Below are 17,542 nucleotides of genomic sequence, written 5' to 3'. Positions count from 1 at the left end.
CATTTCCGAAGCCTGGGAAAGATCATCTCCAGGCTACGAATTACCGCCCTATATCTTTGACGTCTTTTATTTGTAAAGTGTTAGAAAAGATGGTAGATGTTACCAAGACTCATGTGGTACTTGGAGAGGGGAAATACTTGTCATCGCAACAGTACGACTTCCGAAAGATGAGGTCTACTACAGATGCTCTTATATCCCTAGAGTCTTCTATTTGTGAGGCCTTCGCTAATCACCATCACCAGGATACTGTATTTTTTGACCTGGAGAAGGCCTACGACACAGCTTGGTGTCATGGGATTTTACGTTCCTTGTTTAACTTTGGTCTCCGTGGCCACTTTCCTATTTTTATCCAGCAGTATTTATCCAGATGTCTTTTACGGGTTCGAGTTGGGAGTGTTCTCTCCGATGCTACTGCTTTAAATGACGGTGTCCCACAGGGAAGTATTCTTAGTGTTACGCTATTCGCAGTTGCTATAAATGGTGTTATAGATACTCTACCGGATGGCGTTCACAGCTCTTTATATGTGGACGACTTGTGCATTTCTTTTGCTGCTGCTAGGATGTCACTGATTGAGCGAAAGCTCCAACTGGCAATAAATCAGGTGACCAGTTGGGCCAACAAAAACGGTTTTCGATTCTCCACCTCAAAGACCGTGTCTATGCAATTTTGTCGAAATCGTGGCGTCCATCCAGATCCCGATTTATATTTAGCCAATAGACGCATATCATGTGTGAAGGCCACTCGATATTTTGGCCTATTATTTGACAGCCGTCTTACTTGGGATCCGCATTTCTGTTCTCTTAAAGCCTCTTGTATGACGGCACTATCCCTTTTTCGGGTTTTAAGTCACACCTCTTGGGGTGCGGACAGGGACACGCTGCTGCTTCACTGTACACTCATACTTCCGAAGCTGGAATACTGCATTGAGATCTACTCATCCGCAACGGATGCACGACTACGCACGCTTGACCCCGTGCATCATGCTGGGGTCCGCTTGGCTACGGGTGCATTTCGGACATCTCCAATACCTAGCCTTCTAGTGGATGCTGGTTTCTGACCGCTCGACCTCCGGCACCAGTCTTCGATACTCCGGTGTTGGTTTCGCAATTACTGTCTTCCCGTTTCTGTCCCTTGTCTGTCAATATTGCGAGACTCGCGTTCGCAGGCTTATGTCACTCGACCGACTCTACCTAAACCTTTTGGCCTTCGAGTGGCAAACCTCATGATTGATTTGTTCATCGACCCCACTACTGTCTACTCTTTCCGGCTCCCATGTGTTGGTTATTGGCATCTTTCGGTTGTTTCATTATGCCCTTCTCCCATGGATGGCAAGAAGGATTTTCTGCCAGCTCTCTCCCACACACGATTTTAAGAACACTCTTTTATCCATTCTGATGATATCCCCGTTTTTACTGATGGTTCCAAATCCGACGCAGGCGTTGGGTTTAGTGATGTTTCCCTCTTTTACAGGTGTTTCAGCTTCCCTTGTGGCGTCCGTTTTTACTGCGGAGTTGTGTGCCATAGTCTTAGCATTACAGATAATTTTTACTCCTTCTGTTTCGTCTTTTACAATTTTTTAGTGACTATCGCAGTGCTCCTACTGCTTTTTCTTGCACTGTTGCCCTTAATCCTTTGGTTTTATCAGCCCTGGAGTGGCTATATTTTCTTACCAAACGAGGATATTGTGTTGGGTTCTGTTGGCTCCCTTGTCACGTTGGTGTTTCAGGGAGTGAACACACAGACCGCCTCGCTAAAGAGGTACCAAGTCGCGCTCAATCTCCTGCTCCTGTTCCGTTTCGAGATATATTTCCTCTAATTCGTGAGGCAGTTGCAACAATTTGGCAGAGGAGAAGGCTAACGGGAGTCGCAACCTCGAAAATGGGAGAGATCATCACTTTCTCTATCCCTCACTGGACATACACCCATGTCCGGGATCGTAGGGCACAGACTTTATTGGCGCGACTGCGTATATGTCACACGTACCTTACGCAGAGGTTCCTCCTGACCAAGGACCCTCAACCTTATTGTGATGACTGCTTGGTACCGCTCACCGTGGTGTGGCACCTGTTAGTAGAGTGCCTTAGTTTGATCGAGTTACGACACAGCTACTTCTACCGCTGTCGCGGTATAGATAGCGGTGTCTATCACCTATCTTAGGTCCTTGGATCAGCGTGTCTGGCCCTTGGCCATGATGTATTCGGTTTTTTGGGAGAGGCTGGCCTTCTCCCTTATTTGTGAATTTTAGAATGTTATTTATGTATTTTAATGTTTTATACAGTATAGTTTCATTGTTTTTTTATTTTTTTTTATTTTTAGCTATTTTTTAATTTTATTGTTTTTAACTGCTTTTAGTTTTTTTTATAAATTTTCTTTTAAACCTTTTTGTCGGCGGTGCCAAATGACCTTAGCCGTTGCGGCGCCTTATATAAAATCAATCAAACTTTATCTTAAAGTTCCAACCGTTTTATTGCAGCTGTGGTAGAAGGCTACTGTTCGTTAGGTTCCTAAATTTAGTAACAATAGTGTTCCTCAGGGTTCTGTCCTATCACCCACTCTTTTTCTATTATTCGTTACTGATCTTCTTAAACATACTTCTCGCCCTAACCACTCTTACACTGATGAGTACTGGAAACGCTGTCAAACTTCCATCCAATAATGGTGCAGGTGGTACCCATATTTGTGCCCATATCACCACCCAAGCGCATCTTTGGTGTAACCACCTACAATCTGGATATCATGGTGACATGTAGGCAACTTGAAGTCACTCGACAAAGGCGGTACATGGTAGGATTCGATCCCACGCTCACCACCTTATCCATACCGCCACCGCTTCCCCTTTTTTCTCTTTTTCATGTATTGGTCTATAGCACCTGTAGGTAACTTGAGGTACCTTGTAGAGTATTGAAAGCGCTGTTAAACTGTTGAACTATCATTGCCCCGTTGATATAAGTTACTGCAAGAATGGTGCTGCACTGACCAGGATGTCAACATGTCATTTGATACCACTCTATCAAACACTGGCCATCTTACAGCAACGCCCCCTCAGATGGGAACCGCCTTGTATTGGTGGGTGGGGGGTTTGTGTTTCCCTGTGACCTGGCGAGCTAGGCTTGAGGGGTGCTTAGGCCACTGCTCTGCCCTTCCGAGGGAGAGAGGGCTACCCATGCTAGTAAGGTCGCCAGTGAGGAGCCAGACCAAATGGTTCCAACGAAGCCTGCCAGTGGACCAGCGGAGCCACCCGCTGGAGAGATCGCCTCATAGGGGTCATCCTGTGTTGGATGGTTGGGTGTCCAGGCTGGGATGCTTTGGGAGAGGGGTTTCAGCTCTTTCGTGGACAAACATTCACATCATGTAGGGCCTTTTATTTAAAACGACCCCGCATGGGGACGAGGTACCCCGTCCACGACAGCCAGCGCTCACTCCTATTGTCGTCCCAGTAGGTGGTTTCTCTTGCCCCTGGAACTTTTCTTTTGTGTTACTTTACAATTATGAGAAAACAAAAAAAATATCAGGTTATTGTGAGGTGGCTGACCTGGCCCGCGAGATGTCATCTTCAGGTCTGAGTAGGGAGGGGGATTCACTTCCACAAGTAAAATATCAGGTTATTGTGAGGTGGCTGACCTGGCCCGCGAGATGTCATCTTCAGGTCTGAGTAGGGAGGGGGATTCACTTCCACAAGTGCCTCCCACAGCGGTCTCTTGTTCTGGGAGTTGTTCTGAGGGACGCCTCTCTGCTGGTTTGGACTCACTTTTGATGGTGAGTGTTAATCCATTTTTTTCTTATAACGCCTTGCACTCCCTTCTCGTATGGCGTATTCGACTTGTTTTTGATAAGGATTTTCCATCTAATCGCTGTTATGTCACATTTATGTCAGGTGATGAAGCCCGTTTGGCTTTAGAACATGTAGCATCTCTGCTCTTTGCTGGCTCTTGCTTTAAGACAGAACTTCTCCACTCACGGAATGTTTCAGACAGTGAGTGACATGGACTGTATCCCAAATGTTTTTTGACAACTATTTAGAGTTTTAAGTTTCAGAAGTCCGCCAGATCCCGCCTCCACGTTAGTTCGTGGCGTATTATAGAAATGGGTGTGAGAATTTCATCCATGCCTTCTGGTACCTTGCCAAAGAAATTGGCAGGATTCCTGAGGGAAATCTAAAGAAGTATGGTAAGGGGGTGCTCGTGCAGGCTTAAGATATTACGCACACAAGGATGTTGCCTCATCCCCCATTACTACTGACAGCATGTTTGAGACGGTGAAGGCTCATCCCACTTTTAATTAGAGTAAAGGCTGTGTTTATAGTCAGGACCTTTCGAATTCTCTGCAGATGATATACTAGCTACGTGTCCTAGCTTAGTCCATAAGGTGACTAAGATGAGGAATTCCTCCAACATGGTTCTTCTCATATTTTTTTTGGCTCCACCCTTCCTGACCGTGTTCATATTGGTCCCATCAATCTTAGGGCAAGGCGTTTTGTTTTCCGCCCTCTAATGTTTCTCATGCTATGGGTATGCTAAAAGCTCCTTCAAGGACGCTTCCCGATGTGGTAGCTGCTTAGCATTAAACTCACATTCTGAGGACCATTGTGATGCTACTGCTTATTGTTTCCATTGCGGAGTCGATAGATTTGGGTCAGGTTAAGGAATCGAAGATTTCTACTGGTGCACACGATCGCGAGTCCTTCAAGGACTGCTCTGCAATGTCAGCTCCTATGGTTTCTGTTCAGCCTTCTGCGACACCCTCTGTCTCAGATCGGGCTTCTTGTGATGACGATGCTCTTACCATACAGTCATCCAGTAATATTGTCATTGCCGTCCCTCATGGACCCACTGTGGCAAAAAGTACAATGGGTCCTTACTCTCGTCATCCGGTGCCCGGAAGGAATAGTGAGGATTCACATCACTCACCGGTAGGGCAAAGGGTGGGGTCCATCGACTCGGCACGTCTCAACTCTCGGTGTCTTCTCGTCCATTAATCATTCGTAGTCAGGTGAGTCACGGGCAGATCCTTCATAAATCTCGCCCTTCTACTGCATCTAAATAATCGTCTTTAAGCTTCTATAATGGGACTGTAGAGGCCTTTGCATCTCGTGGGGAGAACTCCGAGCTTTACTATCGGAGTTCTCTCAAGCCTGTGTCGCCTTACAGGAGAAAATGCTCGGTGATAGTATTTATTGTAGTCCTCCTGGCTATCGTGCCTTTTCTAGTACTCCTTTCCCTGAACAGGGCCACCATGGTGTTACATTAATCCTAATCAGTCAGGATATACCCGTTGTCCCCTTGCAACTTAGCTCACCCTTTCAGATTGTTGCTGTCAGTCTTTCTGGGGTGGTCCTACACTTTTTGTAGTCTATCTTCCTCCTCGGGTTCCTGTCTTCAGGGAAGATCTTGATGGTCTAGCGTGCGACCTGAATCCGCCTTTCCTTTTGCTAGGGGACTTTATCGACGGTCACCCTTTGTGGGATGAAGGTGCTAGTAATATCCTCATGAGGTTTTAATCGCTTTTATTGAGGATGAGGGATTGGAGGTTTTAAACTGGGGATGTTACACATTTCCACAGTCCATCTAGGATTTTTACAGCTCTTGATCTTTCCCTTTGTAGATATAATTCTTTCCTTGAATTTAATTGGCGGATTCTACCTGATTTACATGGTAGTGACCACTTAACGATTTTAATGGAATCTGTGGGGTCTGAGCCACAGTCCCGCCCCCCCTACCCACGCTGGGTTTTAGGAAAAGCAGATTGGCCATGATTCACCGTTGGCTAACTTTGATACTTGTTCTGAGGCTGTTGATTATTTTACTGATTTTTTACGTTCCACAGCACTTCAGACAATCCCCAGCATGCTCCAACGCTGTGAGAAAAACGGGTAGCTTTCTTTCATCTCCGGCGACATCGTGGGGACCCGCAGTGTCTCGACGCTTTTCGACGTAGCCATGCTCAGGCCCGCCGCTTTTTGAGGGAGGCAAAAGGAGCCTCTAGTAAAGCCTATATCTCTTTGATTAACGTTAGCACCCCTCTTACGGATGTATTCAACAATTTCTGCAGAATTGCCGGAACTATTCTACGCCTTGCCCGCGAGTATTGTTGTCTGCTGGGCAAATGGTCGCAGATCCTAAGACTGTCGCCGACCTCTTTCCAGAACACTTTGCCAGTGTTTCTCGGAAAGATCCTGCAGCGCCAAGTGCACGTTCCCGCCAGAGAATGGAATATCTCGGGGTCAACTTTTCTTCGACTGGAGGGGAGTCTTATAATGTTCCCTTTTCTGTCTCAGAGGTGCAGACCGCTTTGTCCCAGTGTCTTGACTCTTCTCCTGGTCCAGATGATATTCCTTATGCCTTCTTGCGCCACATACCTGACAGTGCTTATACCTTTTTATTAAATCTTTATATTATGATTTTGCATACCGGCGATTTTACATCTTTTTGGGCCGTGGCAGTGGTTCTCTCATTTCCGATGCCTGGGAAAGATCATCTCCAGGCTACGAACTACCGTCCTATATCTTTGCCATCCTGTATTTGTGAAATTCCTTGTTTGATTTTGGCCTTCGTGGCCACCTTCCTATTTTTATTCAGGAGTTTTTATCCAGACGTCTTTTACGGGTTCGAGTTGGGAGTGTTCTCTCCGAGGCTAGCGCTCTAAATGATGGGAGTCCAACAGGGAAGTATTCTTAGTGTTACACTATTCGCTGTAGCTATAAATGGTGTTATTGGTGTTCTCCCATATGGCGTTCACAGCTCCTTGTACGTTGATGATTTAATAAATCATTTCTTTTGTTGCTGCTAGGATGTTACTGATTGAGGGCAAGCTCTAACTGGCAATTAATAGGGAGTACCGTTGGCCCGGTATAAACGGTTTTCGTTTCTACACTTCGAAGACCTTATCTATACATTTTTGTCATAACTGTGGTGTCCATACATTTTTGTCATAACTGTGGTGTCCATCTTGATCCTGCCTTATACATAGCCAATAAACGCCTGTCATGTGTGGAGACGACACGATATCTTGGACAGGTTTTTGACCACCGTCTCACCTGGGTCCTCCATTTCCGTTCTCTCAAGATGTCTTGTAAGACGGCACTACCCCTCCTTCGCATTTTTAGTCACACCTCTTGGGGTGCGGATTGGGACACTGCTTCTTCACCGAACACTTATCCTTCCCAAGCTGATCTACTCCTCTGCAATGGAGGCACGGCTACGCGTGCTGGACTCCGTGCATCATGCTGGGCTCCACCTGTCTACGGGTGCATTTCGGACATCTCCAATTCCTAACCTCTTAGTGGATGCTGGCTTCTGGCCGCTGAACCTCTGCCGCCAGTCTTCGATGCTCCGATGGTGGTTTCGCATCCACCGTCTTCCTGATTCAATTCCTTGTGTGTCAGTATTGCGGGATTCGCGTTCGTAAGCATGCACTCGATCTATTCTCCCTAAACCTTTTGGCCTTTGAGTCGTCGCCTCTCACATAACGGACTTATCTATCGCCCCAACTCCTGTCTACTTTTTCCGACTCCCACGAGTTGGTTATTGGCAGCTTCCCGATGTCACGTTATGCCCTCTTGGCATGCAAGTAGGATCTCCCGTCAGCTCTGTGCCAAACACGGTTATTAGAACACTTTTCTACCCATTCTGATGACATCCCTGTTTTTTTTACTGATGGTTCCAAATCTGACGCAGGTGTTGGGTTTAGTGTGGTCTTTCCCTCCTTCTACCGAGGTGGTAGCCTTCCTTCAGTGGTATTCGTTTTTACTGCAGAGTTGTTTGCCTAGTCCTTGCTTTACAGATAATTTTTACCCTCTCGATTTCGTCTTTTACTATTTTTAATGATTCTCGCAGTGCTCTTGCTGCTCTTTCCTCCTGTATTATTTCCCCCTGTATTATTTCCCCCAACCCATTGGTTCGGTTCTGCTGGGTCCCTGGTCATGTTGGTGTTCCCCTGCCCCTGTCTTGTTTTGAGATGTATTCCAGTGTATTCGTTTGGCAATTGTTACAAGTTGGCAGAGGAAGTGGCAAATACGGGTTTCCACCTCGAAAATGGGAGAAATCACAAGTTCCGTTCTCCATGACAGAACATACACTCATATCCGCGACCGCCGTACACAGATTGTATTAGCGCGGCTTTGAATTGGTCATACCTATCTTACGCAAAGATATCTCTTGACCAGGAATCCTCAACCCTACTGTTATGACTGCCTGGTGCCGCTCACATACCCCCCAGATGGGAACCGCCTTGTGGTGGGGGGGGGGCTTGCGTGCCCCTGTGACCTGGCGAGCTAGGCTAGAGGGGGCTTAGGCCCCTGCTCTGCCCTTTCGAGGGGAACCGCTTTGTCGTGGTGGGGGGGGGGCTTGCGTGCCCCTGTGACCTGGCGAGCTAGGCTAGAGGGGGCTTAGGCCCCTGCTCTGCCCTTTCGAGGGAGAGAGGGCTACCCATGCTAGTAAGGTCGCCAGTGAGGGGCCAGACTAAATGGTTCCTACGTAGGCTGCCAGTGGACCAGCGGAGCCACCCGCTGGAGGGATCGTCCATTAGAGGCCGTCCTGTGCTGGATGGTTGGGTGTCCAGGCTGGGATGCTTTGGGAGGGGGTCTCAGGTCTGTCGTGGACAAACATTCGTATCATGTGGGGTCTGTTTTTTAAAACGACTGGTCCGCATGGGGACGAGGTACCCGTCCACGGCAGCCATCGCTCCCTCCCATTGTTGTCCCAGTAGGTGGTTTCTCTTGACCCTGGAGCCATTTTTTTGTGTAACTTTATATATATATGGTGAAACACAAAACTGTCAGGTTCTCGTTAGGTGGCTGACCTGGCCCGCGAGACGTCATCATCAGGTCTGAGTGGGAAGGAGGACTCCCCTCCACAAGAGCCTCCCGCAGCAGTCTCCTGTTCTGGGAGTTCTTCTGAGGGACGTATTTCTGCTGCATATGACTCCCTTGTGATGGTAAATGTTAACCCATCATTTTCTTATCACGCCTTGCACTCACTTCTCAAGGTGTATGGTACGGTTCTTCGCATTCGACTTGTTTACGATAAGGACTTTCGTGTCTAATCGCTGTTATGTAACGTTTATGTCATGCGATGAAGCCCGTTTGGCAGTAGATCATGTACCATCACTGCCCCTTGCTGGCTCTGGTTTTAAGACGGAAATTCTCCACTCTCGCAATATTTCGGACAGTGATACGGACTACGTCCCAAATCTTTTGACAACCATTCAGAGAATTCAGTTCCTGAAGTCCGCCAGATCCCGCCTCCACGTTGGTTTGTGGCCTACTACAGAAATGGGCACGGGAGTTTCATTCACGCCTCCCGGTACTTGTCCAAAGAGATCGGCACTATTCCTGAGGGAAACTTCAAGAAATACGGGAAGGGGGTGGGGTGCTCGTGCAAGTAAAAGACTTCACGCAGGCAAGGATGTTGCAACATCTCCCCTGCCCTAATGACAGCATGTTTGAGACTATTAAGGCACATCCCACCTTTAATTACAGTAAGGGTTGTGTGTACAGTCAGGATCTTTACGAATTTCCTGAAGAAGAAATACTGGGTATGTGTCCTAACTCAGTCCAGAAGGTGACAAAAATGAAGAATTCTACCAACATGATCCTTCTCACCTTCTTTAGTTCCACCCTCCCAGACCGTGTTCATATCGTTCCTATCAACCTCAAGGCCCGTATACACTAGGGGCGCGGTGTTGATGGGCTGTGTTGAAAATAACGCTTTTCAGCACACCCCAGCGCGCTCACCCACCTCTTTGTCCCGCGCCATTTCATCACCCCGGGCAGTGTAGCACTAGGCATTGTCGTGGGAGGACGCGCGCTCTTGACACTGAAAGATGGCTGAAGCACGTTCGGTGAACAAGCCTTTTGAGTGGACTAAAAATGCCACCCTGCACTTTATTGAACTTCTGAAGCAGCATCCTTGCATTTGGAATGTGAAAAGCAAGGAATATAAGATAAAAAACTTAAGGAGTTCCAGTTTGGATAAAATCAGAACAGATTTGTCAAATGTTTTACACTGAAGTGAAAAGGGAGGACATTACAAAGAAACTACATACACTGAAGTCACAGTTTCTGAGGGAAAGGACTGCTTTGAAGACATCGAAGAAGAGTGGAGCTGGCACCGATGAAGTGTATACTTCGAAACTGTGGTGCTTTGATGAGCTGTCTTTCCTAGCTGAGGGACAGGTCATCCGTGAATCTACCTCCAATCTGGATGAAACAGCAAAGACCCAACAAGTAAGTTCATTTATTATAAAATGTATCTCTCTCTCTCTCTCTTTATATTTCTCTGCTTCCTGGATATTACTTTTCACGCTACTGTGCCCATATTAAAACTTACATAGACTTTATTTCCACAGCTGGCAGGTGACATGTGACACAGGTCTCATTTAGTGACCTTGAGTGTTGCCGTTCTGGAGAACTTTTAACACATCTATATATATTATGAAACTAATGTATTTCCTATACTTTCATACCATCAACTTATACGCATAAGGTGTTGGTGGTGGGAATACAGATATAAGGAAGATAACATGTGGTCACTATTCATTTATTAAAAGAAAGGATCACAAAATTCGTAAAATTTATATGTCGCCTTCTCCAGCACAGACAAGATTCTGCTAATCTCTCTCTCTCTCTCTCTCTCTCTCTCTCTCTCTCTCTCTCTCTCTCTCTCTCTCTCTCTCGTGTATGCCACACATACGTTGCTGGCACTGTACTGATCCTTCTTCATTGAAGTACTCCATGAATTGGTTTCTGATGGCTTTTGCTTCATCTGTGGGATGTCTTTGTACTCTCTAAAGGTAGAAGCTGCCCATCTTCACGCCATGACCCTGGTGTTACCAATCCGTCAGCAATATTCTCATTGTCAATGCTTCCTGTCGGCGTATAAAATGATTGATGTTCCCTGCGCAAGAAGTTGTGCAGGGCTGTGCAAGCAAGTACAATTTTCTCAACCTTTTCAGGATGCAAATTGATTGCACTTTGGAAAATGCGGAATTTACTAGCCATAATGCCAAATGCATTTTCGACGACACGGCGTGCCCTTGAAAGTGTGTAGGAGAAAATCCTTTGTCTGTTATCCTGATGTTTGAATGGATACGGTTTCATGAAGTATCTCTTCAAGGGAAAGGCATCATCACCGACGAACACAAATGGCAGTGTTCTGAAGCTGTCAGGAAGCTGTTCATCTGTAGGAAGACCGAGCATTCCGTCTTGCAGGTGAGCACACAGACTTGAGTTGGCCCACACACCGCCATCGGAAACTCTTCCATTTGTTCCCACATCTACATACATGAACTCGTAGTTGGCATTCACTACAGCCATGAGAACTATGCTGTGAGAACCCTTGTGATTAAAGTAGTATGAACCACCATCTTTTGGAGGCCATATGGTGATGTGTTTACCATCCACCGCTCCAACACAGTGCGGAAAATTCCACTTTTCAAACTGCTTTGCAACTCCTTTCCATTCATGAGAAGTTGTTGGCATCTGAAAAGAAAGAAAACCTTCCTCACTTTTCTTTTCAATACAGACATGAACACCTAACATTTATATATATTTGATATACATGTGAGTTTATTTATCGACAGGTTGCTGAAGTGGAATCTGCGCCGGACTCTGTCGACGATGTGCCTGTCTCTGATCCCTCCTTCACACCTTCACCCGCACCCAGCCCTACCCCTACGACTTCTGGGATAGCCTCGCCCTCCCCTACTCCATCAACTAGTTCAAGAGTGCCTTCACGGAAGAGGAAGCAAGTGGAAGAGGTTGATAAAGTGATTGCACTTGCTCTTGATAAGCTTTCCTCTATTCCCAGTCATGTGGATCTAGATCCATGTTTGGATATTTTTTCTAAGTTTGTTTATGGTGAACTCAAAAACATGGATGAACAGCAAAGGAAAATAGCCAAGAAACTAATAAGTGAAGTGCTAAGTTTAGGTGACATGGGCCGTCTGACTTTTGATTACCAGATTTTGAAAGTAGTGGGTTCTGATAGCTTCATTGCTTGAAAACATAAGTTAAGCAGTTTATTTTTTCCTGTAAACACTTAATATATCATGTCTTACCTATAACAAACTAATTTTTTCTGTGAACAATATTCGATTAATCTCACTTTCAGGTAATCATTCATGTATTATCTATGTTATAATAAACTTTATTTCTTTGAACCTGTATGTTGCTCCAGGAAATTATTATTAATCGTTTATTACCTATGTTTTAATAAACCATATATCAACTTATGTTTCTTATCCTGTGAACACTATTCAATCTCACCTTCAGGTAATCCTCCTTGAGAACATTGTAGATGGCTTCACAGGTTTCCGGTATGATACGGCCGAGGCTCTGCTTAGATATCCTGGTTGCATATTGTAAACTTGCATATGACCCTCCCGCTGCAAGGAAACGTAGAGTAGCTTCAAGACGAGCTCCTGGCGGTATACTCTCGTAGGTGTGTATCTTCTTTTTCAATGTGTGGCTTGATTTTCGTCAGCAGTGTGTGGAATGCGATGACTGACATTCTTGTATAATTCTCAAAGTCTGAAGGGTTTTCTGACTAGTTCTGAGAATATCTGGTTGTAGCTCCCTCTCACAGGTCGTCTGGAAAGCCACAGCTTGCACCATTCCTTTTTATGTCTTTTCTTTAACAGTTTCTTCTTGGCAGCACACAGAGCCACAACACTCCACAATATAGTTTCTTGGGAGCGCGGGTTGTCAGTTGCGGCGCACATCCTCTCTCCGTCAAAGCAGAGCGGTGACTAATCGCAGTGGCTCGTGCAGCACTTCGCTCCCTCTCGTGTGGACGCTCCAGTTAAACTTCAACATCAGGCATGCCTCACGAGGCAGGGTGATGACGCGTAGTGGTATACGGGCCTTTAGGGTTAGGCGCTTTGTTTCTCGCTCTCTTCAGTGTTTCTCTTGCTATGGGTATGGGTATGGTCCGAAGACCACTCCTGCTACCTCTCGCTCTGTTGGGGCGGGTGGTCCTGTTTATCTGGCTAACAGGTTTGCCATTTTGGCTGATGACTCGGTTGAGTCATCTCTTAGAAGTGACGAGAAAAATACGGACTTGACCAAAGTCACCCATGTAGTAGATGTCCATTTGCCACCTGTATCTCCTAAGCCTTTCAAGGGTCTAACTAAGCGGCACCGCGGCTCTGCGGAGTCGTGAGATTTGGCTCAGCATAAGCAGTCTAAGTTTTCTCCCGGTGCACATAATCGTGAGTGCTCCAGGGACCGCTCTGCTAGGGTAGCACCAGTAGTTTCTGTCCAGCCTTCTCTGACGCCTTCCGTCTCGGATCGGGCTTCTTATGATGAGGACGGTCTGAGCATGGAGACGTCCGATGATATTGTCACAGCCGTCCCTCGTTGACCCACTGTATCGGAAAGTGCAGTCCTGCGTGATCCTCGTCGTCCGAGGACCAGTAAAAGTGATGATAGTTCGCATCACCCACCGATAAGCCGAAAGGCTGCGGTCCAACGACCCGGCACATCTCAACTCCCGGTGTCTTCTCGTCGTTTGATTATTTCTAGTCAGGTCAGTCACGGGCAGCCTCAAAAGGCTCGCTCGTCCACTGCACCCAAATAGTCGTCTTCAAGCTTCTATAGTGGAACTGTAGAGGCCTTCGCGCCTCGTGGGGGGAACTCCGAGCTTTGCTGTCGGATTTCTCTCCAGCCTGTGTAGCTCTACAAGAGACTATGATAAGTGATAGTACTTATTCTAGTCTCCCTGGCTATCGTGCCTTTTTTAACACTCCTTTTACTTGACCAGGGCCACTGTATCATCGCTAGAACGATGATAGTGGTTGTTGAATAGTTTATAGGAGCTGCATCAAGTGGCGTGATATTCTTGTGTATGTTTATGTACTCATTATTTCATTTAGTTTATGTATTCCATTATATTTGTATTATTCCTGTACTTGGATCATGATTTGTATATTCTATTGTATTTTATATTGTATCTTTACTGGAACTATTCGCATCTGCTCTTATCGATGTTAACTTGTTTGGGTGAGAGGTTTGGGTAGGTGGCTGTCCTGTCCTCGGCCGGCACTCTGGTCCGTGACTGTGAGGGGTGAGGTGGATTGTCCCCGATAATGCAGGTATTTGTCACACTGCTGTATATATTTTGGTGAGTTCTGATTATAGTGAGATGGGTTAATGTGTATATAACATGGCCTCATTCTTTGGGTGTTATAATGAGGGATTTCTGGATCATTATTGTTGACTTGGTATTGATGTTACAGCGGCCGAGGTGGTGATAGCGGGTTGGGACTAGACTCCTGCCCAGGGGCATTTTGGTACCTATTTCACACTAGAAAGCCTGGAGCATTAATATGTGAGTTTGATTTTATTAGTCTGTCTGGATATTGATAGGTATTGTATCTGGGTACAATATATTACCATGTACATTGCCATGTTTATTATTGAGAAATTTATCTATTTTTATTTTCATGTATGTCAATGGATTAATCTGTGGATTCGTAGGGGCAAGGCCTGATTTTGCGCCGAGTATTGATTTGTAATATGTTCACAGGTTGAAATAAATTATTACAGCAGTCCATGAGCTTTGGTGTGAGATACAGCCACCACGGTGGCATAGCTATTCTAGTCCGTTAGGATATACTTGTTATCCCGGTACAACTTAACTCTCCCCTTCAGGTGGTTGCTGTTAAGGTCTTTATGGGACGGGACGACTGTACACCATCTTCAGTTTATATCTCCCTCCTCGGCTTCCTCTGTGGGGTGAGCTTGACGGCCTGGTGCGTCAGCTGACTCCGCCTTTTCTTTCGTTGGGAGATTTTAACGGCCGTCACCCATTGTGGAATGAAGTTGCTAGTAATCCTCGTGGGGTTTTAATCGGTTCTTTTATTGAGGATGAGGGATTGGAGATTATAAATTCTGGGGATGTTACACATTTCCACAGTCCTACTGGGACTTTTACAGCTATCGATCTTTCTCTTTGTACATCTAATTCTTTCCTTGATTTTAATTGGCGAGTGCTACCGGATTTACACGGTAGTGACCACTTTCCGATTTTATTGGAATCTGTGAACTCTGAGCCACAGTCCCGGCCCTCATGCTGGGTTTTAGACAAGGCAGATTGGCAGATTCACAGACCTTAGCTCTTTTATCCGTCCGCTGGCTGACTTTTCTACTTGTGCTGAGGCTGTTGGTTATTTTACCGATTTTTTTTTATTTCTTTATCGCTTCAGACAATCCCTAGGAAGTCAGGTCGCTTTACTAAGCGTCCCGTTCCTTGGTGGAACGCAGCACGCACTGCAGCGGTGAAAGTGAAACGGGCAACTTTCTCTCGTCTCCGGCGACATCGTGGGGACCCGCAGTGCCTGGAAGCTTTACGGCGCTGCCGAGCTCGGGCCCGCCGCGTTTTGAAAGAGGCACAAAGAGCCTCTTAGAAAGATTATGTGTCTTCCTTTAATGCCCACACTCCTCATACGGATGTCTTTAACAAAGTCCGCCGAATTGCTGGGAAGTATTCTGCTCCTCCCTCACCAGTTTTGTTGTCTGCTGGGCGAAAGTTGGCAGACCCTAGGACTGTCGCCGACCTCTACGCGGAGCACTTTGCCAGTGTTTCCCGCAGGCATCCTGCAGCCCCAGGCGCACGTCACCGCCAGAGAATGGAATCTTTCGGAATAGATTTTTCTTCCACAGGAGGGGAGTCTTATAATGTCCCCTTCTCTGCCTCCGAGTTGCGGACTGCTTTGTCCCAGTGTCATGACTGGCCCAGATGATATTCCTTATGCCGCCTTGCCCCACATGTCTGACAGTGCTTTTAACTTTTTATTAAATCTTTACAATATGATTTGTCATACCGGTGAATTTCCTACTTCTTGGGCTGTGGCAGTGGTTCTCCCATTTCCGAAGCCTGGGAAAAAATCATCTCCAGGCTACGAATTACCGTCCTATATCTTTGACGTCTTGTATTTGTAAAGTGTTAGAAAAGATGGTAAATGTAAAACTCATGTGGTATTTGGAGAGAGGGAAGTACTTCTCATCGGTACAGTACGGTTTCCGAAAAATAAGGTCTACTACGGATGCTCTTTTATCCCTAGAGTCTTCTATTTGTGAGGCCTTCGCTTATCACCACCACCAGGTTACTGTATTTTTTGACCTGGAGAAGGCCTACGACACAGCTTGGTGTCATGGGACTTTACGTTCCTTGTTTAATTGTGGTCTCCGTAGCCACCTTCCTATTTTTATCCAGCAGTTTTTATCCACACGTCTTTTACGGGTTCGTGTGGAGAGTTTTCTCTCCGATGCTACAGCTTTAAATGACGGTGTCCCACAGGGAAGTATTCGCAGTTGCTATAAATGGTGTTATAGATACTCTACTTGATGGCGTACACAGCTCTTTATATGTGGACGACTTGTGCATCTCTTGCTGCTGCTAGGATTTCATTGAATGAGCGAAAGCTCCAACTGGCAATAAATCGGGTGTCCAGTTGGGCCAACATAAACGGTTTTCGATTCTCCACCTCAAAGACCGTGTTTATGCATTTTTGTCGAAATCGTGGTGTCCATCCAGATCCCAATTTATATATAGCTAATAGACGCATCTCGTGTGTGGAGTCCACTCGAAATCTTGGCTTATTGTTTGACAGTCGTATTACTTGGGTTCTACATTTCCGTTCTCTCAAAGCGTCTTGCAGGACGGCACTATCCTTTCTTCGCGTATTAAGTCACACCTCTTGGGGTGCGGACAGGGACACTTTGCTGCTTCTTCACCGTACACTTATACTTCCCAAGCTGGAGTACGCCTGTGAGATGTATTCATCCGCAACGGATGCACGCCTACGCACGCTTCACCCCGTACACCATGCTGGGGTCCGCTTGGCTACGGGTGCATTTCGACATCTCCGGCGCCAGTCTTCAATGCTCCGGTGTTGGTTTCGCACCCACCGTCTTCCCGATTCTGTCCCTTGTATGTCAATGTTACGGGACTCGCGTTCGCAGGCGTATGACACTCGACCGAGTCTACCTAAACCTTTTGGCCTTCGAGTGGCAAACCTGGTGATGGATTTGTCCATCGACCCCACTCCTGTCTATTCTTTCCTGCTCCCACGAGTTGGTTATTGGCAGCTTCCGGTTGTTTCATTATGCCCTCCAGCCATAGATGGCAAGAAGGATTTTTTGCCAGCTCTGTCCCACACACGGTTTTTAGAACACTTTTTTTTTTTATCCATTCTGATGATATCCCCGTTTTTACTGATGGTTCCAAATCCGACGCAGGCGTTGGATTTAGTGTGGTTTTCCCCTCTTTTTATCGGTGTGGCAGCCTTCCTTCGGTAGCCTCCGTCTTTACTGCGGAGCTGTCTGCCATAGTTATAGCTTTACGGATTATTTTTACTCTCCCAGTGTCGTCTTTTACAATTTTTAGTGACTGTCGCAGTGCTCTTACTGCTCTCTTGCACTGTCTCCCTTAACCCTTTGATTTTATCAGCCCTGAAGTGGCTATATCTTCTTACCCAACGAGGATATCGTGTTGGGTTCTGTTGGGTCCCTGGTCATGTTGGTGTTCCAGGGAATGAACACGC

At 46.3% G+C, this 17,542-nt stretch overlaps 1 protein-coding gene across 1 annotated transcript; it reads left to right on the top strand.

The window, feature by feature from the left end:
• Positions 1-10,013: 10,013 nt before the first annotated feature.
• Positions 10,014-12,102, top strand: LOC123514533. Its single transcript, XM_045272453.1, has 3 exons — positions 10,014-10,223; positions 10,952-11,207; positions 11,579-12,102. Exons 2-3 carry the CDS (start codon positions 11,073-11,075, stop codon positions 11,996-11,998), a joined length of 555 nt encoding a protein of 184 aa, XP_045128388.1. The 5' UTR covers positions 10,014-10,223; positions 10,952-11,072; the 3' UTR covers positions 11,999-12,102.
• Positions 12,103-17,542: the final 5,440 nt, after the last annotated feature.

The sequence above is a fragment of the Portunus trituberculatus genome, chromosome 5 (genome assembly GCF_017591435.1).
Source record: "Portunus trituberculatus isolate SZX2019 chromosome 5, ASM1759143v1, whole genome shotgun sequence".
Lineage (NCBI taxonomy): Eukaryota > Metazoa > Arthropoda > Malacostraca > Decapoda > Portunidae > Portunus > Portunus trituberculatus.
The sequence above is the reverse complement of the archived record's forward strand: the minus strand, read 5'-3'. Positions and strand labels throughout refer to the sequence as shown.

Coding starts and splice junctions, on each gene's coding strand:
- LOC123514533 (XM_045272453.1), top strand. CDS start 11,073: ATGTTTGAATGGATACGGTTTCATGAAGTATCTCTTCAAGGGAAAGGC. Junction 11,208..11,578: donor CCGAGCATTCCGTCTTGCAG/GTGAGCACACAG, acceptor ATTTATCGACAG/GTTGCTGAAGTGGAATCTGC.